Source organism: Eschrichtius robustus, chromosome 4 (genome assembly GCF_028021215.1).
Source record: "Eschrichtius robustus isolate mEscRob2 chromosome 4, mEscRob2.pri, whole genome shotgun sequence".
NCBI classification, from domain to species: Eukaryota; Metazoa; Chordata; class Mammalia; order Artiodactyla; family Eschrichtiidae; genus Eschrichtius; species Eschrichtius robustus.
The window spans coordinates 53,105,610-53,127,023 of record NC_090827.1 but is presented as its reverse complement, the minus strand read 5'-3'; the positions used below and the strand labels follow the sequence as shown (position 1 = coordinate 53,127,023).

At 37.4% G+C, this 21,414-nt stretch overlaps 1 protein-coding gene across 2 annotated transcripts; it reads right to left on the bottom strand.

Moving 5' to 3' along the window:
• Positions 1-377: 377 nt before the first annotated feature.
• Positions 378-19,703, bottom strand: COQ2 (coenzyme Q2, polyprenyltransferase). 2 transcript variants are annotated; one of them, XR_011073905.1, is made up of 8 exons: positions 19,417-19,688; positions 14,927-15,093; positions 10,795-10,916; positions 7,671-7,756; positions 5,897-6,030; positions 2,771-2,959; positions 1,961-2,082; positions 804-924 (listed from the first exon to the last, which is right to left on the bottom strand). XR_011073905.1 is itself a non-coding variant. In XM_068542726.1 (7 exons), exons 1-7 carry the CDS (start codon positions 19,667-19,669, stop codon positions 760-762), a joined length of 1,116 nt encoding a protein of 371 aa, XP_068398827.1. In that variant the 5' UTR covers positions 19,670-19,703; the 3' UTR covers positions 378-759. The 2 variants fall into 2 exon arrangements, 1 of the variants encoding a protein (XP_068398827.1); XM_068542726.1 differs by lacking the exon at positions 1,961-2,082 and having other exon boundaries at positions 378-924; positions 19,417-19,703.
• Positions 19,704-21,414: the final 1,711 nt, after the last annotated feature.

Sequence of the window (21,414 nt, the reverse complement as noted above, 5' to 3'; positions counted from 1 at the left end):
GCCTTATAGAGGTTTTAAGAAAATCGTTGTGGCTGTTATGTTGAGAATATTCTGAAGGGGGTAAGGAAAGAAATAGTTGCTACACCTAACCAATATACCACTATCCTATCAATTACAATCACCTGAGATAGAAAATAAATAAATAGAAATTAAAGTCATCATTAGTGACTGCCAGCCCATTCTGGTCACTATGGCTGTACACAGAGACCTCTCAAATAAATGTCAGGGTTGGTAACAAACAGCAGTATGTACAGGTATAACAGGTAAAAAATTTTATTTACTGATTTAAGTTCTCCTAAAATATAAAAAACAGAATGGTTTCCTGAATTACAGCTTTCGGCAGTAAGTAAAGGTCAACGCAAAGAACAATAAGCCTCAACTTTCTATAGCAGCCTTTATTTTGCCCTAAAAAGAGAGTCCATTTTCCTACAGAGACATTCATTTAGATGAGACACACATCAAGGTTTTTTCTAAAGTGCCGAAACTCATATAATTCCTGTAACTGCAGATGAGAATTATAACTTAAATACTCCAGGTGATCGCAAATCCTGAAGAGTTCCTGGTTTCTGTGACGGGGAAGAATTTGACTAGTACATAGTTGAACTAAAATCCAGGCAAAAATGCTCTAAAACTTCATCTACTGGTTTGTAATTCATTAACATATTGTAAGACTGTTATTCAAATCTAATTATGTGGTAATAAGACCTGAGAGTATTTTGTAAAAGTTTGTTTTAAAAATCCCCAGATAAACTTAATTTGCTAATTTTCTATTCTATTATCTATATATTTCTTTGTTTTATCTGTCTCCTTTTCTTTCCACAAATTCCCAAGGACAATTCCTAAAAAAATTATTAGTCCTGTTGTTCGGTTGGAGGTGAATTTATCCCAACAATCCTCAGGTCTGTGGATGTCCAGAGTGTAAATCTATAAGAAAAGAATACATGCCATGTTAGAACTCAGTATGGACTTTTAGGCATCACAAATAAACACATCAATATAAAGAAGATAACAGCCCTTTGTTATAGAATCTTAAGCAATGGGAAGCCTTTAATGTACCCCAAATTGTTTTCCAACGTAGAAAAAAATCTACCATATCTCTCAATGGATATCATCTAAGCTAAAAACTTGCACTTGACGGGTGCAGGAACGCTCTGAGAGGCAACACATGCTATTTTTAATTCTATTTAGAAACTTCTTCCTTAAACTGATCGATCTAAAATCTGCTCTCTACAACTCCTACCCTCCAGTTTAGCTTTATTCTTCGGAGCAATGTTTCTCAACAGAGGAACAAGTTACATTTGGGCAGGACAACTCTGTACTGTGCAGGGCTGTCTGCTGCATCAAGAGATATTTAATGTACCTGGCCCTCGCTCACTAAATGCCTGTAGTGGTCCCTCCCCAGTTTATTTATGATACCCCAAAGTACCCCCATACATGTTAAAATCTCCCTCCCATCCCCACATAGAGAAGGGCACCTAAAATCCTAGATCTGCAGGTAGCGACCAAACATACTCTCTTTTCTCCACAGTTGTCCTGCAAATATATCGAGAAAGTCTCATGTCCCTATTTTACGCTTCCCTGGACTTAAGCATCGGAAGCCCTCAACTATTCTTTATTATGTGACCTGCAGACTTAAAATCATCATGATTTCCTTTCTCCAAATACTAGAAGACTATGTCCATCTTAAAGTATTGTGTCAAGGACTAGGCAGAGGACCACAAAGGCAATTCAGAATATAAAGTGGGTTCCAAATATTTCCTATAATATTTGTGATTATCCCCATAATTTTTGCCTTCCTCTGCTAGTATCCAGGTGCTTGAATATTGCTAAACATCCATTATCCTAATCAGACAATCAACTGATGATAACAACTCCCATGGAGCTGAGTAATGACCAAAAGGAGATGCTGAGAAATTCTGAAGAGGAAAATGCTGAAATGTGGAGAATCACTCATTCATACCTTTTAGCTTTCCTGGTGAGGAAAACAATGAAGGTGATATAGTATGTGGTTTACTTTATGCACATCAGATTTTAGTTTCCTTCATACCATGTTATGCAAGTCCTGCTTACACATGCACCGATCTGTATAAAATAGATCATCTAAATACAGGCTTACTAACATCTTTCCGATTCTGTTCAAAGAAAATAACAGTAATACTGATGCAAAAATACAGTCCATTTACAAGCAACCTATTTAATTAAATTCTACTTAGTTCATTCATTTTACAGAAGTCAGTGATGTAGACCTGCCATATAAACATGTGGGGCTGAGGTGCTGGGTGAACATCCTGGCAGTTTCCTACTGTGTAGGCAGAACTCTGACATCTTCGCATTTTGTGTCTTATCTTGCCTTGGTCCCTGTGCCAGTGTGACCCAAACAAATGAATGATTAGTTTGCTAACCATCAATAGATGCCCACATTTAAACAATACAGTTGTGTTGATCAGTTTGCTTTCAGAGTAATTCAACTCAACCCACAACCTTAAGACATTGCTCAAATTTTTCTAGACACACATCAGAAATAATTCTAGGAAAATTAGAAGGAAAAAAAAAAAAATCTAGGTTTAGGTTTACATTATTTCCCTAGAATAATACAGCTAGCTTTCTTATATGACATATTGGGGCAGGGAAGGGGCAGTTCAAGGCAGTACAAGCCAAGTAGTTGTTTAAGGAAGTAACTTGCTTGGTAAACACAGAGGGCATTTTGTTTAAATAATTTTAATAATTTACACCAAAGAAAAAAGAGGGAAAGATAAGGAAAAGATCAAACCTGGTGAGCCAGATGGGCTCCGGCAGCAGCCAGAGCGGTGTAGTAGGGCACAGTCTGACCGATGTTCACTCCCACCAGGCTCAGTGCCCCCAACATTGCCACAGTGAAGCCACTGAGCCACTGCTTGGTATCTTCACGGAACAGCAGTGCCGTGGACTTAAGCCCGATCAGAGCATCATCTCTCTTGTCCTAACATTAGAAAGTAGTAAGAAATTGCCTGGATTTTACTGAGATTTAATTCACATATCATAAAGTTCACCATTTTGAAGTATGTAATTCAGTGGTTTTAGTATCTTCACAAGGTCATGCAACCATCACTACCATCTAATTCCAGAAGAAACTGTCTTTTAAAGAACATGACAGTAACTCAGAAACAGTTGATCAAAAATGAAGGTGCAGGCCAAATCAAAGTTAAATGTTATTGCTAAAATTATCTTCCAGACCTATTTCTACATATCATCGTACTTTTATGACCCTATACTGACTTTCAACTATAATTTTACTAATAAATTAGAAGTCAAACTCAACTCTAATTCTTCACATAGCTCTTCTTTACTTCAGAGTTTTCACATCTCAATAATTTCCTACACATTTTAGTTGCAATCGTGCTAAAATCACACATGTGGAAAAATGTTCACTTGCTACCTAATCACATCCATTCAGATTTCACTTCTGGCTCAGTTTATTCCTTGCCTCTCCCAACAAATCCTTCCTGTTTAAGTAGAGCTAGGTCTTGATGATACACTCACATCTGGCTGACTGGTCTCCTCCAGCAACTTTATTTGTAAGCATTTCCATATAGTGTTGTAACCACGGTCATGTGACATCAGAGGCTTCATGCAAAGTGGGTACAGAGGGAATGTACCTCAACATAATAAAGGCCATATATGACAAACCCAAAGCAAACATACTCAATGGTGAAAAACTGAAAGCTGTCCTTCTAAGATCAGAAACAAGATGAGGATGCCCACTCTTGCCACTTTCATTCAACATAGTATTGGAATTCCCAGCTAGAGCAATTAGGCAAGAAAAAGAAATAAAAGACACCCAAATTGGAAAGGAAGAAGAAAAACAATCACTATTTGCAGGTGACATGGTTTTATATATCGAAAACCCTGAAGTTGCCACCAAAAACCTATTAGAAATTATAAACACGTACAGTAAAGCTGTAGGGTACAAAATCAATATACAAAAATCTGTTGTGTTTTATATACTAACAGTGAGCTCGAAGAGAGAGAAATTAAGAAAATAATCTCATTTACAATCGCAACAACAACAACAGCAAAATACCTAGGAATAAATTTAACCATGGAGGTGAAAGACCTGTACTCTGAAAACTATGAGACATTGTTAAAAGAAATGAAGAAGACACAGAGAAATGGAAAGATATTCCGTGCTCATGGACTTGAAGAATTAAAATTATTAAAATATCGATACTGCCTAAAGCAATCTACAGATTCAATGCAATCTCTACCAAAATACCAACAACATTTTTCACAGGAATAGAACAAAAAATCCTAAAATTTGTATGGAACCACAAAAGACCCTGAAAAGCCAAAGCAATCTTGAGAAAAAACAACAAAGCTGGAGGTATCATACTTCCTGATTTCAAGTTATACTACAAAGCTATCGTTATCAAAACAGCATGGTATTGGCAGAAAAACAGACACACACAGATCATTGGAAACAGAACTGAGAGCCCAGAAATAAGCCCATCCATATACGAAAAATTAATTTACAACAAAGGAGCAAAGAACATAAAATGGAAAAAGGACAGTCTCTTCAACAAATGGCGCTGGGAAAACTGGACAGCCACGTGCAAAAAATGAAACTAGACCATTATCTTATACCATACATAAAAATTAACTCAAAATGGATTAAAGACTTGAAACCACAAAATTCCTAGAAGAAAACATAGGCAGTACACTCCCTGACATCAGTCTTAGCAATATCTTTCTGGATATGTCTCCGCAGGTAAGGGAAACAAAAGCAGAAATAAATAAATGAGCCTACATCAAACTGAAAAGCTTCTGCACAGCAAAGGAAACCATCAACAAAATGCAAAGACAATCTACCACATGGGAGAAGATATTGGCAAATCATATATCCGGTAAGGTGTTAATATCCAAAATATATAAAGAACTCAACAACAAAAAAACAAATAACCCAATTAAAAAATGGGCAGAGGATCTGAATAGACACTGCCCTGAAGAAATTTTCTAAGGAAGACATACAGATGGCCAATAGGCATGTGAAAAGATGTTCAGCATCTCTAATTAATAGGGAAATGCGAACCAAAACCACAATGAGATATCACCTCATGCTTGTTAGAACGGCTATCAAAAAGACAGGAAATAACTAGTGTTGACAAGGATGTGGAGAAAGAGGAGCCCTTGTGCACTGTTGGTGGGAATATAAATATGGCAAAACAGTAAGGAGATTCCTCAAAAAGTTAAGAAGAGAACTACCATATGATCCAGCTATTCCACTTCTGGATATTTACCGGAAGAAAACAAAGACACTAATTCAAAAAGATATATGTGTACCCCAATGTTCATCACAGTGTTATGTGCAAGCCAAGATATGGAAACAATGTGAGTGCCCATCAACAGATGAATGGATAAAGACGTGGTATATACATACAGTGGAATATTACTCAGCCGTAAGAAGATAAAATCTTGCCAACTGCAACAACATAGATGGATCTTGAGGGTATTATGCTAAGTAAAGTAAGTCAGACAGAAAAAGACAAATACCACTATGATTTCACTCATGTGTGGAATACTAAAAGAAAGAAAGAAATGAACAAACAAAATAAAACTAAACACATAGATACACAGAATAGATTAGTGGTAACCAGAGGGGAAAGGGGAAGGGGGAGGGCAAAATGGGTAAAGGGGGTCAATGGTATGGTGATGGATGGAAACTAAACTTTTGATGCTGAGTATGCTGTAGTGTATACAGAAGTCGAAATATAATGTTGCACACGTGACACATATAATGTGACCTCAATTTTTTTAAAAAGCCTAAAGAAAAAAAACTTTCCTTTTAATTTAGTTCTTATTTTAAAGTTCTTAAAAAATGATAACAGTTAAACCAAAGTTACGAAAAAGAATATTTCTTTACCTGATGAGCATAGATAGTATCGTATATTAGAGTCCACATAATTCCAGAAAAATACAGAGGAAGGCAAACAGATGGATCACAGGAGCCCTTGACAGCAGACCATCCAAGTAATGCTCCCCAATTGAAAGTCAACCCTATAATTAGTGAAACAGAAAGAGGAGAAAAGTCTAAATGTACTTTAGAATTCCAAAGGGAAGGAGAGAGGCATCAGCACGTATTAAATGCTTCTATGTACTAGGCTCTGTGTATGCTGTTTTCTCAGATATGTTTCTTCCTTAAATTTTTTCAAGTCTCTCATGTGGTAGTAATTAGCTACATTTTACCAAAAAGGAAAACAGAACCAGAAAGGTTAATTAACAATTAAAATAACATAGCTAACACAAAGAATAATATCCCGCTGATAAACAGGAGGTTTCATGAGAACAACATTTATCCTACCTAGTATGACGACTGGCACCAATGATAAATAGTATTAGATGCTAGGGTTTGAACTTAAGACCTATCTGAGTCAAACTCCTGTGTTTTTTCCATTACTGCTCTACTTCCCCTTTAAGTTACAGAAACAAGAGTTAGACAGGAACACTTGTTCTTCAAGCCCACCCTCTCTGAGGACTGTAAACAAACATCCACATGGTGACAACTCCTAAATATCTATGTGTAAGCCTAATCACTTCCCTCAGCTTCAGACTAGATACTGAATTTCCTGCTAGACATCTCCACCTGCAAGTCCCTCAGGTACACTGACATGCATGCTCTGTGGGACCACAGAGGAGAGGTACTTCATCAACTGAGGAGGAGGGATTCTAAGTGGAAATAGGCAATGTGGAGGAGAAAAAGGGTTTCTGAGAAGATGTTTGGGACCCACTGACTTTGAGGTACCTGAGGGACTTGCTCCTTCAAGATGATGAATGTGTTTCAGTCATGTTTATTTTCCTAGTACCTGGTGTGATTCCTGGCACAAAGTACAAGTCAGGGTGTCAATAAATATTTAAAGTAAAAATACTAGTTTTCTTAATACTCTAGACTATTCTAGGAATAGAACAGAAAAGTCTAGGAGTAGACATTTTTGCAATAGATTTTGACTTACCTACCTATCTTCCTCTATCTGCCAACAAATATTTATTGAATACCTGTGATGTGCCAAGCGCCATGTTAGATGCCACACCATCCATATGTAAAGAATGCTTATCTTCTAGGTGTTTAGAAGTTATTAACGGGAAGAGAGGGTAGGCTCTCAATATCTTCCTGTTGAATTAGTGCTGTTGAAATGAGTAAGTGTCACATTAGAGTGCTATGGGAGCCCAGGAGAGACTGGCTAACTTTCTTCTGCTAAGTCTAAGGAAGGCTTCCCAGAAAGGGAGCTAGGCTAGCACACACTTCAACTCTTGTTCTCCTGCCTCAGAGTGCTTTCTATTCCAATCCCCAGAATCCTCAGGGCATCTAGATCAACTACCTAAAGAGAGCGGTAAAGTCAAGGTGGCTAATTTTGTTTCTTCATGACATACCTAGATTTTTAAGAGCACTTCAGAAAATAATGACGATAATCTTAGCAGATGTCCAAGATTTTTTAGCCAATAACAATGGCTAATTGCCATCCGTTAAAACATGAAAATCTATTCTTGGTTTGGAACATTTCATGACTGACTTAACATTTTATCTCTGCCACATTACACACACACACACCATACACACACCACACACACGCATTGATATTAGATATAAAAGTATAGCTTGAGGGTACTGAAGGAAATACTTATAGTTATTTCAAGCTCACCCAAGGCTAACTGAGGCCAGTATGTAATTCTCTTCATTAGCGGGTAGGTGATGACAAGAAGTAGGGATGCTGCTCCAAGAGCTATACTGAAATCAAGAAAAAACGTTAAAAAGATTAATATCACCGTCTCTTTTTTTTATTTATTGACTTACTTATTTACTTATTTATTTATTTACTTACTTATTTACTTATTTATTTATTTACTTACTTATTTACTATTTATTTATTTACTTACTTATTTACTATTTATTTATTTACTTACTTATTTACTATTTATTTATTTATTTACTATTTATTTATTTATTTACTATTTATTTATTTACTATTTATTTATTTTTTATTATTTATTTATTTATTTACATTTATTTATTTATTTATTTATTTATTTATTTATTTATTTATTACCGTGTTGGGATGCTGCTCCAAGAGCTATACTGAAATCAAGAAAAAACGTTAAAAAGATTAATATCACCGTCTCTTTTTTTTATTTATTGACTTACTTATTTACTTATTTATTTATTTACTTACTTATTTACTTATTTATTTATTTACTTACTTATTTACTATTTATTTATTTACTTACTTATTTACTATTTATTTATTTACTTACTTATTTACTATTTATTTATTTACTTACTTATTTACTATTTATTTATTTACTTACTTATTTACTATTTATTTATTTACTTACTTATTTACTATTTATTTATTTATTTATTTACTATTTATTTATTTATTTACTATTTATTTATTTACTATTTATTTTTTATTTACTATTTATTTTTTATTTATTATTTATTTATTTATTTACATTTATTTATTTATTTATTTATTTATTTATTTATTTATTACCGTGTTGGGATGCTGCTCCAAGAGCTATACTGAAATCAAGAAAAAACGTTAAAAAGATTAATATCACCGTCTCTTTTTTTTATTTATTGACTTATTTATTTATTTATTTATTTACTTACTTATTTACTATTTATTTATTTACTTACTTATTTACTATTTATTTATTTACTTACTTATTTACTATTTATTTATTTACTTACTTATTTATTATTTATTTATTTATTTACTATTTATTTATTTATTTACTATTTATTTATTTACTATTTATTTATTTTTTATTATTTATTTATTTACATTTATTTATTTATTTATTTATTTATTATTTACTATTTATTTATTTATTTACTATTTATTTATTTACTATTTATTTTTTATTTACTATTTATTTTTATTTATTATTTATTTACATTTATTTATTTATTTATTTATTTATTATTTACTATTTATTTATTTACTATTTATTTTTTATTTACTATTTATTTTTTATTTATTATTTATTTATTTACATTTATTTATTTATTTATTTATTTATTTATTTATTTATTTATTTATTACCGTGTTGGGATGCTGCTCCAAGAGCTATACTGAAATCAAGAAAAAACGTTAAAAAGATTAATATCACCGTCTTTTTTTTAAAGCTATTTATTTATTTATTTATTTATTTATTTACTTACTTACTTACTTACTTATTTATTTATTTATTTATTTATTTATGACCGTGTTGGGTCTTCATCTCTGTGCGAGGGCTTTCTCCAGTTGCGGAGAGCGGGGGCCACTCTTCATCGCGGTGCGCGGGCCTCTCGCTACGGTGCGCGGGCCTCTCGCTATCGCGGCCTCTCTTGTTGCGGAGCGCGGGCTCCGGACACGCAGGCTCAGGCTCAGTAGTTGTGGCTCACGGGCCCGGCTGCTCTGCGGCACGTGGGATCTTCCCAGACCAGGGCTCGAACCCGTGTCCCCTGCATTGGCAGGCAGACTCTCAACCACTGCGCCACCAGGGAAGCCCTCACCATCTCTTAAAAATCGGTAAATAAGACAACAATAGCAACACTAATGAGGAAATTATTTATCTAAATTGTATTTTTTGTTATGTAAAATTCTCTTCCTAGACCTTGATTTCTGGACTTTAATTAACATAAAGGGTGATCAGAAAATATCTTAAGTGTTACGAACAATGAAACAAAATAAGAATAGCTAACATATATTGCTTTCACGTATTACAACTGTTTTAACTGCTCTACATATGTTAACTCATTATAACCTTCACCACAATCTTACGAGGCAGGTAGTTTTATTCTACTTGTTTTTTTGCAGATGAAAAAACGAAAGTCAAAGAGAGAAAGTAATTTGCCAATTGTTATGCAGCTAGTCAGTAGCAGGGCCAGGAGGCAAACCTAAGGCATCTGGCCCCAGTATCCAACACAATACTCCCCATGTGCTACTGCCTAAATTTTGCTTTCAAACATTAAGATAGCTAGTAAACTGAGATGTCCTAACAGAGAACTAGAGTCAAGATATCCCTCCCTATATGCACAAGGGGTTACTTCTCTAGAAGAGGATAAGGTCACAAAGCACCTATGAAAGGATGACAGTCAGATAAGATGTTTTTAGGAAGCTCACAGCTCACTTAACACTACCCCTCCAGGAATAACCTTTCAAAGTGTTCTCACTTGACTGAAGCTATCAGAACAAGATATGCAGTTAAGTCTAGTCTCTATAAAATATGCTTATTTGCTGAACTCCTCCTCTTTTTTGTCTTATTGAAGCACTATGTAAGCAGCCATCTGGTGCACAAAAGTCTAATTTTGTCTCTGTTTCAGAGGTATAAGAATGAGTTCTTTTTTCTTCTGTCATTGATTAGGAATACGACTCTGGGAAAGACCCAGTTCCTCTTTTTGCAAAGTGAGCATAATCACTTCTGCCTCTAACGCTTCAGAGATACTAGCAGGATAAATAAAATTATACAAGTGGGTATATACACACACTGCCACGCATGCACCTAGAAAACCTAGGAGAAGTGTCTTGAGTCCTTTAGGGAACACATAGTGCAAGTACTGGAGGTGGTGCAGAATAAACGAAACGCTGATCTCTTCATTCCTGTGGCTGAAAGCATTCTTGACTTTACAATGTGTGGTGACTTACATTGCTCACTTTACAGATGCCTGATTAGGTAATAAACAACTTTGTAATACAGATATTTCTGTTTTATTTTATACGTACTTCTATGTCAAAGGAAAGATTTTTTACATGATTATGAAAAACACATATACTGTACCTGTAGTAATTCAGACACAGAAGAACACCCAGTGCCAAGGTCAACTGTCCCCCAAGAAAAACAAAGGATTGAAAAGTTGAAACGTCTCCAGCAGCTATTGGGCGACTTGCTGTTCTTGTAACCTTAACAACATAAAAACAGATACCTTAGCGTCCGGGAATAGCTCAATCATTTACTTAAACATTTACTCCAGAGACTGGCCCATGGTACGTACTAAGGCAGAAATATGAATAAAAGGTGAACATTGGAAGTACTACCAAGAATCAAACTTCCTATTTAAAATAGCTTTGAAAAGGACTAAAAATTCCCACCATTCATTCCTTTCTTTCCTTCTCCCATCCCCATCTCCAAACAAACAAAACAAAGCAACTTCCCAATCTAACTATTTACCTACCCAGCTTAGCAAGTATATGTTCAATTTCCATGGAGCAAAGAGGGACAAAAATAAAGAATTCTCAGGAAAGGGGAAAGTGCAGAGCATGTTAGATAAGGCTGATATCATGTAAATGCTTTGAGTATGGGAAGCACTGCAATCAGGCATCAGACATGAAGAAAGAAGACAGATTATCTGAGTCTGAAAGTGGGAGTGCTTTTGCCAGTCTATGCAGGAATGGGGCTGTAATCTTATATTAACTGCACCCATATATAAAGGGCAAACTCACTGTAAGAATATGAACAGGTAGAGCAATTATGTGAACAAATAATATATATTATTCTTTTCCTTCCAAGAGATCATGAAATGTGATTATTCTAAATTCAACCACAAATAAAGTGCATAACCAAAATTTTCAGCATTGCTGGAAGTTAAGAACTCAGGATCTGGGATTAGAGAGCCTAGCATTTGAACTCAATTCCATCACTTATTGGCTGTGTGAATTCTGGCAAGTTACTTGACCTCCCTCAGGCTTAGGTTATTTACCTATGTAAGGAAAAACAGAAAGAGAGGGAGAAGCAATAATAGCACCTACCTCACAGAGTGAATGCAATGCCTGATGCAATAAATGTTAACCATAATTAATATAACATATTTTTGTATGATTTATAGCAAGGGTTTTAGCAAACTATGGCCTGTGAGACAAATCCAGCCTTCTGTCTGTTTTTGTATGGAACCATGAGCTAACAATGGTTTTTACTTTTTTTGGTGGCTGAAAATAAACAAAGAAAGAGTAATGTATTGTGTCATAAGAAAATACGAAATTCAAATTTCAGTGTCCACAAATAAAATTTTATTGAAACAGAGACACACCCATTTTTTTACATATTGTATGTGGCTGCTTTCACGCTGTAACAGAGTGCGGTAGTTGCAACAAAGACTGTGTGGCCCACAAAGCCTAAAATATTTACTATCTGGTCCTTTACAGAAGAAATTTGCTGACCCAATTTATAGCATGCTTCACTGTGCAATAAAACAGTTTGTCAAAAACTGTAATGACTCATCTTGCTTAGTGCCAGAACTGGGTATCTTATCCTTGATTTGGTCCCTGTAGTTTCAAGTGGGAATAATATTTATGTTCTTATATTTGATTTAGGATATTATGATTATTCCTGCCAGTATTTGAATGCTAATAATCTAAGAGCTATATATGCATCACATCCTTGAATCCTTGTAACAACTCTCTTTTAGCCACTCACAAGTTCTTGCCATTTCTAAGTTTTAGGAAACGGAGGCAGAGAGGCTCAGTAACTTTCCAAGGTCACAGATACTAAGGTAGCACAGTCAGTCCAGTCGCACCAACCACAGTACTAACCACAAAATTACACTGCCCCTTCAGTACAATGGTAATTGCCTGGCCAAACTCGAGAGGTGAAAATAAACAAGCGCTCCATCAAAAGAATAAAAATGATGCAATATGATGATCAAAAAACATATTCTATGTGGTTTTTATGAAACTAGAATGCTCACAGCTTACTAAATCAAATCATTAACACCTGTGTATTGATATTATTTCAATGTTTATTGGACCTAATGTTTATCGCATGACTAGCAGATTACATACATCATCAACAAAACACATTTAACCCAAATAACCTAATAGCAATTCACTTATCATTTAATGTATTAGCAATTTACTTAGTCATCTAACATTGTTAAGCAAAACCCTCAGCCATAAACATACTGTCTTTAAGAAACTGTAAGGTAAGCGTTACAATTTGACCAAGCTTTTTAACCCATTCTGTAAAAGAGATGCTCATAACATTTTAAAATTCATGTTAGCAAAACCATAGCTACAAAATACTCATTTAAGTGCTTTGTTGTATGTCAACATAGACTCTGGATTCCTCTAATCAGAGAAAAATGGCACGGGGGAGATGTAAGATATCTAATCAGTTCCCTTTTATCTAGTGAGAATAAAAATCACTTAAGACAAAACTAAATGGCTCTATTTCGTTAATTAAAAAAGTAGAAAATGTTGGTTGGTTTGATTATGTTATTTTTAAATTAAACTTCTTTTGAGATAATTGTAGATTCACATGCAATTTTTTAAAAAAAAAAATCTCTGTATTATAAGAAATATAGAGATCCTATGTATCCTTTATCTAGTTTTCCCCAAGGGTAACATCTTGCAAAACTTTACAGTACAATATCACAACCAGGATTTTGACATTAGGCTGCTCTAAATGTGTTCAATAATTATTTTGAAGTGATACTGGCCAGAAGCCTCATTCATATGGTTATGCAGATGAAAAACTGACGAGGATGTGCAAACCCCCAAAACAAGAAAGTACGCATCTCCTGGCATAGATCAAAGCATCCCAACGGTCAGCGAGACATAGAGATGCCTTTACCATGCATCACCTGCCACTCTGCCACCATCCTACCCTCCAGCCACACACAAACCACATAGTTGCAGTTGTCAAGCATAATATACTTTGTCTCACAGCCATGCCTCTGTGTCTGCTGTTCCCTCTGCCTAGAGTGGCCTTCACCCTCCTGCCCAGGCTTTTCTTGCCATTTTAGTCTGTCATAGTTCCAAAGTCACCCTACCCCACCTCACCCCATCAAAACTTCTCTCTAACCCCCTGCATTATGCTAAGGTAAGGTAGGTGGTCTGCAGTAAGCGCCCTTGTGGACACCATCTCTTGATAGCTACTAAACTGAAGTCAGCAATGTTGTCTTTCATCCACACAATCCTAGAACCTGTCACTGTGTCTCATAGACAGTAGGTATTCAATAAATGTTTTTCAATTTAAAAATTATTAATGTGACACTGTTCCATAAGCTAAAAATCATTATAGGTGTGCTTTGCTTAAGGAAAACTAAGACTTATATGAAAGGCAAACCAGGGAAGATTATTCACTTTATGTGAGTGTCACATGATTATTTACTTCACATAATTCACCCTGGATTTCTTCTGAGTTGAAATTTTACTTGATTATTTACTCAAGCATTTAACGATTTTATACTTGTTATAGTATGGCTGCTGGAATAAAAGGCAAACAAGACGGACCATTCCCTTGAGAAAATAACGGTCCATTGAAGAACAAAGAAATAATTACACACATGCATTAGAACATGCATAGAAATTAATCTAGAGAAATATAATGTATCAAACTTTAAATGAAGTTTTTTCTGGGGGCTTGGGGGAGGTGGTAAGGAAGACTTGCATTTTCTATCCTTTCTATTTTTGTACTGTCTGAATTTTTCAGAATAAACATGTATTATTTTTCTAAGGAGAAAAAAATAAAATTATGTTTTTAAAAGAAATAATTATAGCAAATGCTAATAGGGCTGCCTTGATTCATTTAAATTAAGATCTGATTTACATATGAATAGTTATAGCTCCAACATACATCTCAAAGGAAGGGATGACAGTTCTTTTAGACACCCAAAGGTTCAGGATAGAATTTTCACCTTCACTCCCAACATCCTTTCTCTGGCCTTCCAAATTCTAATTCATTTTGTAAAAATGATGTACACACCTTGCCCCCATGGCCGCTCCTCTGTTGGGAAAGGAAGCACACTGCACTTTGCAACACCAGCTATTCAACTGATACTGGCACTTCTTACGCTGGATTTCAGTGAGGACACTAAACGATCCTGGTTGCTTTATGTGGCATTCAAAAGTGATGCCACCATCTTACTCTGCAGAATTGAGAGGAGCCTCTCTGTTCCTTTCTGGGACGAATCTACCTTTTTATCGTAGTCCTGGTCCCACATGTCATTAATAGTACAGCCTGCGCCACGCATCAGAACAGCTCCAGCGCCAAAGAGGGATAACATGTACCAATCTGGAAAACAACCTGGTTCAGCTGCCAGACCAATGCTCCAAGTACATGGCAGATACAGTAGCCAGGTTCCTAAGCAAAATAAAAAGACAAAAAAGGTACAAATTAAGTTAGCTGTCTTCATTTGTTTGAAACCCTGTATCCAAGAGAAGTAAGGAACACAAAGTCAAAAACACATGACAAAACTGGGAAAATAAGCTTGCAACTCATATAACAGAGGACTAGTCTCCCTAATATATAGGGTTCCCAGAAACTGAAGACAGATCAAAAGCCCGATCGAAAAATGGACAAAAAACATAATAGAAAATACAAATGGCTCTTATACCAATGAAAAGATACTCAACTTTGATAAATACACATGGAAATTACACTGAGATAACATTTTCCACCTATCAGACTGGCGCAACCCAAAGGCTGACAACATACTCTGGGGAGCTGGATAGTCATATATGTCTGGAGGCTGCAAATGTTCCAGTTCCTACGGAGGGCAAGCTGAAGAGTTTTCCTGTACGTGTGTGTGGGTACGTGTATATACGCACATGCATACACATATAAAACAAATACATACATTTGAATGTATGTTCACAAACGATGTCAGGAAGGAAACATTAGAAACTGATACTGAGAGTTGCCTTTCGGGAAGAAAACTGATTGGTTGGAAAAAAGGGGTGGAAGACTTAGTTTTCACTCTGTACCCTTACACCTTTTTAAATTTTGTATCATCTGCATGTATTACCTGCTCAAAAAACTTTAATAAAACTTTCTCTATTGTTGTTAATACAATATAATAAAATGGTTTGGGGGGGAAAGAAGGATTAGCCTACTGTTTTTTTATTATTTTGCTACTACATGCACAAATGGGATTAGTTCTTGGTACTCAGCCCATAAACTAGATGAAATTAAGCTAAAACCAAATAAATTGTAGGGATAGGAGCCTTCACACATGACCTGTAGTAGATATCCTATTTTCAAAAGAAAATCTTTCAACAAATGTTTGGATATTGTACCTATTAGATAAATTCTGAGCTTTTCTTTCCTATTAGTAATATAAGGGTGTATATTAGCAATATAAGAGTGCCACCCCACAAAAGTGTCCCTTTGGCATGAGGATTAATTTAGGCCGATTATTTTTAAGAAACAGAAGATTCAAGAACATTTTCAAGAATGTTACCAGAGTAGAGCTATCATCAGATATCTGCCAAAAATATGGGCTAGGTGTGGTGGGGAAACTTGATAGAGCCTAAAGACCAGAGATGCCCGTTTACCAAACATTTACTTTTCTATCTCCAGTGAATTACCTTCCCCCACTTTTAAGTCCCAAACCACTACCCCCAATATCCTGCTGTGTCTTTAGCTGAAGATATTTAAGGTGAGGGTATTTTGGCCATTTTGGTGAGTTACTCAGTCTTCCTGGGTCTCTCTCACCCACACATGCAATTAAATTTTTGTTTGATTTTCTCCTATTAATCTGTCTCATGTCAACTTAATTCTTAGACTTAACTTAGAAGGGTAGAGGATAATTTCTTCCTCCTCAAAAAGTGGAATAAATAGGACATGTGGCTAAAGAAAAATCAGATCCTGTACAAAAATGGTCAAATGACAAAGTCCTTATGATCATGTTTAAGTTTCATTAAATTTAAGCTTTATTCATTTGCAAATATTTATAAAGCACATACTTTGTACCAGAGCTGTTCCAGGAACTGGGAATACAATGGTGACTAAGTGAGGGCTGATTTCTGCCTACACACAGCTTATAAAGCAAAAGGAAGAAACACAGTTATATAAATAACACTGAAATAGATCAATTCAACAACAGGGAAAGTACAGGATGCTATAAAGGCATAAAACAGTGCCACCCAAGTTAATGGGGGATGGAGTAGGTAAAACTCAGGAAGGCTTTTCCAAAACAGGCTTAAACACACAGAAAAGGCAAGGCAAGGAGAGGCTAAAAATCAGAAATGGCCAGTCTAGACCTGAATTCAGGTTGTCCTGGACAGACTCATATTCAGTGTGTCCCATCTAAAACAATAACAACAATGCCATTTTCTAAATGTTTGTGAAATGTCAAGCAGTGTTCTAAATGCTTTATATATACAAACTCATTTAATCCTCAAAGATACCCTTATAAAGCAGACACTATTATTATTCCTATTTTACAGATGAGGAAACAGATGCACGAAGAGGTTAAAACACAATGGGTTTAACCACTTCCTTTTCCCTGGACCTATCAGTATAGCTCAGAGGGACAGAGGAGTAGCTAGCTGATCCTGCCCTGATAGAAAAAAAAGAACACTACTTCACAGGCATTTTCCCAGTACAAGTAGAAATGAAGGTTCCATTTAAAAAAGAATTCTAAAGAGAAAGATGTGTAACCACCTATAGCATTTTGTGTCAGTGTCAAAATTTCCTTGGCTGTTAAGTCTGCATTTTAGGTACCGTATTCACTGATAGGAATCTGCAGGGCACCCCTACAGATGAGGAGGGTTCCTGTAGTGACGGTTCAATGTCTGCTCCTAGTAAGTGACACTACACACTAAAGTATATTAAACTTGAAGCCTCAGTGCTCCTCATCTACAAAAGAGGGGAAAGAACATCATCTACCTCTTAGAGTTGTTATAAGACAATATTAATAATGGTGATAATGAAAACAATAACAAATTCATAGTGCTTACTCTGTGCCAGGTGCTGTCCTACAATACTTTTGATTCTCACAACAAACCTATGAGATAGGCACAACTTCTTTTATACCCATTTAACAAACACAGAAACTGAAGCATAGAGACAGTAATTTGCCCAAGGCCACACAGGCAAAAAAAATGGCAGAGCTGGAATTCAAACCCAAGCAGTTTGGCTCCAGGCTATCACTGTGGATACCTAAAGCTCTAAATACCCATGAGTTCTTATTGTTCTTTTGCCCTCCCGATTCTCAGCAACATTTTTTGGTCTCCCCTATGACACTTTCATTCTGTTCTCTCCCATGAAGAAGGATGCAGAGGTGGGGGGATACAATAGGTTTCAGAAAGATATATTTATTATAGAAAAAGTAAAAACTCTCTGGGAGATTATAAAGTGAGTAAGCATTCTGAGAGGTGATGGGCAGACCAAACAGTTTGTGTAAACTGAGTCTAAGATTCATTCACTAATTACAAATTATCTTCAAGAAAACATAAATGCAGTTTCAGCCATAAACGTGGTAAAACCAGTTATACCACCAATTTAGTGGAAAGAGTGCTACCTGCTGAAACCTCCTGAAACAATGTAGTTTGTGACATGGTTGTAGGAAGTTGTAATCCTTTCTGAAAAACAATGAAACCCACTTTTTAACAAGATCAAAATTCAACAAGATAAAACAATAAACATAAAATTACCCCACAAAAGAAGAATTTAAGTAAAGAAGTATCAAACCTGGAATTCTACTACTGTCAGTTTATTGTGCCTGGCATACAGTAAGGGCTCAAAAAATGTCTGCTGAATGAATCCTAATAGTACTATTCATAAGTTGTCTGAAAAATCCTACAGTCACCTTATTTAGAACCAAAGCAAGCAGGCTTGTATCTTCTTAACATACATAATACTATTAACCCAATCTTCTCCAACTCACCCAATACTCTGTCTTTTTAAACTAGACTGGGAGTTCTTTGAAAGTACAGTTTCCATAGCTCTTTCTAGCCCTAAGGCTACGCAGTGCTGTAGGACTTAATTCATTCAATACTACTGCTAGGCTGTTCTAGACACTAGATATAAAAGTCCCATATAAGTGGAGCTTATACTGTATTGGAGAAGTGTATCAACCAATAAATGCATAAGGCTAGTGGCGAATGCTATGAAGAAAAATGGGGGGTAAAGAGAGACTGAGGAGAAAGGTGAATTTAAATAGGAAGTTCAGCAAAATCCTCCCTTAGGAGGCGACTGTGAGCTGATAAGTAGTCCATAAATGCTGTACCTGCAGCATCCAAATGAATTAAATCTTTGTGTGACGGATGGTGCAGGGCAAAGAGCTAAAAAAACTCAGCATCATCTGGTCTGGCTCTGCCAAAGAGCCTTAATTTCCTCATCGTCTTTATCGTCTCAATTATTTGCTCTGGGATTATGGGAAGGATGAAACATAATGAACGTAGAAGTGCTTCCACACTGTAAATCTGCGCAAATGCAGAGATACGGGTACGGAATTTCTGCTCGATTCACTACTTAAACACGGACTGTGGAATGAGCGAAATTTTTGCCCGGCTCACGTGCTCAGGATTCGGAGAGGAGTGACAGCCGGCCGGTTACTTCGGAGATCGGCCTGTTCGGGTGTCTTGACGGTATTCGGCGCCTGGCGGCCGAGCCCCAGCTTTCGGGCTTCACTTCCACTGCGCCCGCAGCCCCCGGACCGCCGCGTCCGTCCACACTCACCTATGGGCTTGTCCAACCGCATGAGGCGCAGGTAGGGCTGCAGAGGGCGGGGCGCCGAATTCACGATCGCCGCCGCAGGCAGGCTCGGCCGCCGCTCGAGCGGCCCCCGCCCGGCTGAGGGCCGCCGGTCTCCCGCGTGGAGCCCACGGGCCGCGTGCGGCAAGTTGAGGGAGCGGCCGCGCGAGCCCCACAGCCACACCTGCGTCCCTGCCCGCAGGCCCCGCACGAGCCCCGCGCCTGCCGCGCCCAGCATGGCGCTCGGGAGAGCGTGGACCCGCAGGGGCCTGACGTCATTCCCGAGCGTCCGGTCACAGGCAGGCATGCGCAGTGACGTCAGCAGGATGACCAGATGGTCGGAGCTTTTCGAGTAAGGTGAAACAGGAAGGATCGCGGTCACCTTGACCTGTAAGGGAGTTCTTCAGGTAAAGGAGTTCCTATTATCAAAATACGTAGCAGTTGTAACAGGAAAAAAAAAAAAAAAAACACCGAGAAAAACTTACTGAACCCAAAATACTGATTTGCGGTGTTTCCTTTTTAAAGCTAAAAGGGCACCAAGCGGCCAAATCCGAGAATGTACATTAAAATCGTACTCAGAGTTAACAGACATGCATTACGCAAGTGAAAACCTTAAACTTGATTATCAATTCAAAGCAGTTCGTATAATCCAGAGGCAGCGAGTGTGTGGGATGCTGTGAGCCTGCAGCTAGAATATCTGCTCGAAGGGGTTAATCATAGCCAACTTCCGGATAGCGCTCTGTGCCAGGCACGGTTACAGGCACTTTACGTGTATTATCCCATTTAATCACTTACTGAGTGACTATGGGCAAGTCTCTCATTTGCATTTTAGTATTCTAGGGAATTGGGTTGGTCTTTCAGCGCCTTTCTTTAAAACCTCAACAGTGATTCTGTGATATCTTGTCTCCAGTGGTGGTGGCAACGGGGTGGTCCTTAATAAATTTACAAAACTAGCTCACAGCCTGTTCTGTTGTAGACAGAGTGATCAAGGCCCTGGGAAATTTCGTTTTCTATTTGTAAAGGAAAAGACACACTTCCTCCCGTCCGCGTTTGCTCTCAGTATTCTACTACAACACTACTTGGCTTGTGACACCAGACGTGTGGATCTTCCACACATCAAGCAACTCTGCCACCCCTGAGTGTCCTATAACTTTACTCAGTTCTGTCACTATCTATCTGGAGTTTCCATCAGAGCCCACAGGTTACAGGCTCAGTTCTGTAAGCTCGCTGACCCCCACTTCAGGAGCCCATCACAGGTCCAGGTTGTCGGGGCTTCCCTGGTGATGCAGTGGTTAGGAATCCGCCTGCCAATGCAGGGGACACAGGTTCGAGCCCTGGTCCGGGAAGATCCCACGTGCTATGGAGCAACTAAGCCCGTGCGCCACAACTACTGAGCCTGTGCTCTAGAGCCCGGAAGCCACAACTACTGAGCCTGCGTGCTGCAACTACTGAAGCCCACGCGCCTAGAGCCTGTGCTCCGCAACAAGAGAAGCCACCGCAATGAGAAGCCCGAGGACCGCAATGAAGAATAGCCCCTGCTCGCCGCAACTAGAGAAAGCCCGCACTCAGCAGAGAAGACCCAACGCAGCCAAAAATAAATAAGTAAAAAAAAAAAAAGTCCAGGTTGTTACCTGTGCTTCTGACCTACCATTGTTGGGGAGGAAAAAAGTTTTCCTCTACCTTTCTAGGTTCTTCCAGCTGGTCTCAGAGTTAATTGACATGAGACAGACTAACAGGAGAAAGTCAAATTTAATTACATATATATGGGGAATCCTAACAGGAGAGCCTCCAAAGACAGTCAGGTAAAATGAGGTATATAGGGTCTCCTGGACTAAGGAGAAGGGGTAGGGGCCTGGGACTTCAAAGGAAAAGAAAGAAATGAAAGAATGAAAAGAGCAAATGTTTGGTAAACAAATGTTTGCTGGACCATACAGAAATAATAGGACTCAGAGAGAATTTTAATGAACAGATTTTGCTAGGTTC

Excerpts from the sequence above, each read along its gene's own strand:
- COQ2 (XM_068542726.1), bottom strand. The coding sequence starts at position 19,669 with ATGCTGGGCGCGGCAGGCGCGGGGCTCGTGCGGGGCCTGCGGGCAGGG. Across the intron at positions 7,757-10,794 it reads CTGTGTCTGAATTACTACAG|TATAGCTCTTGGAGCAGCAT; the intron begins GTACAGTATATG and ends TCTTGATTTCAG. Across the intron at positions 2,960-5,896 it reads ATACTATCTATGCTCATCAG|GACAAGAGAGATGATGCTCT; the intron begins GTAAAGAAATAT and ends TTCTAATGTTAG.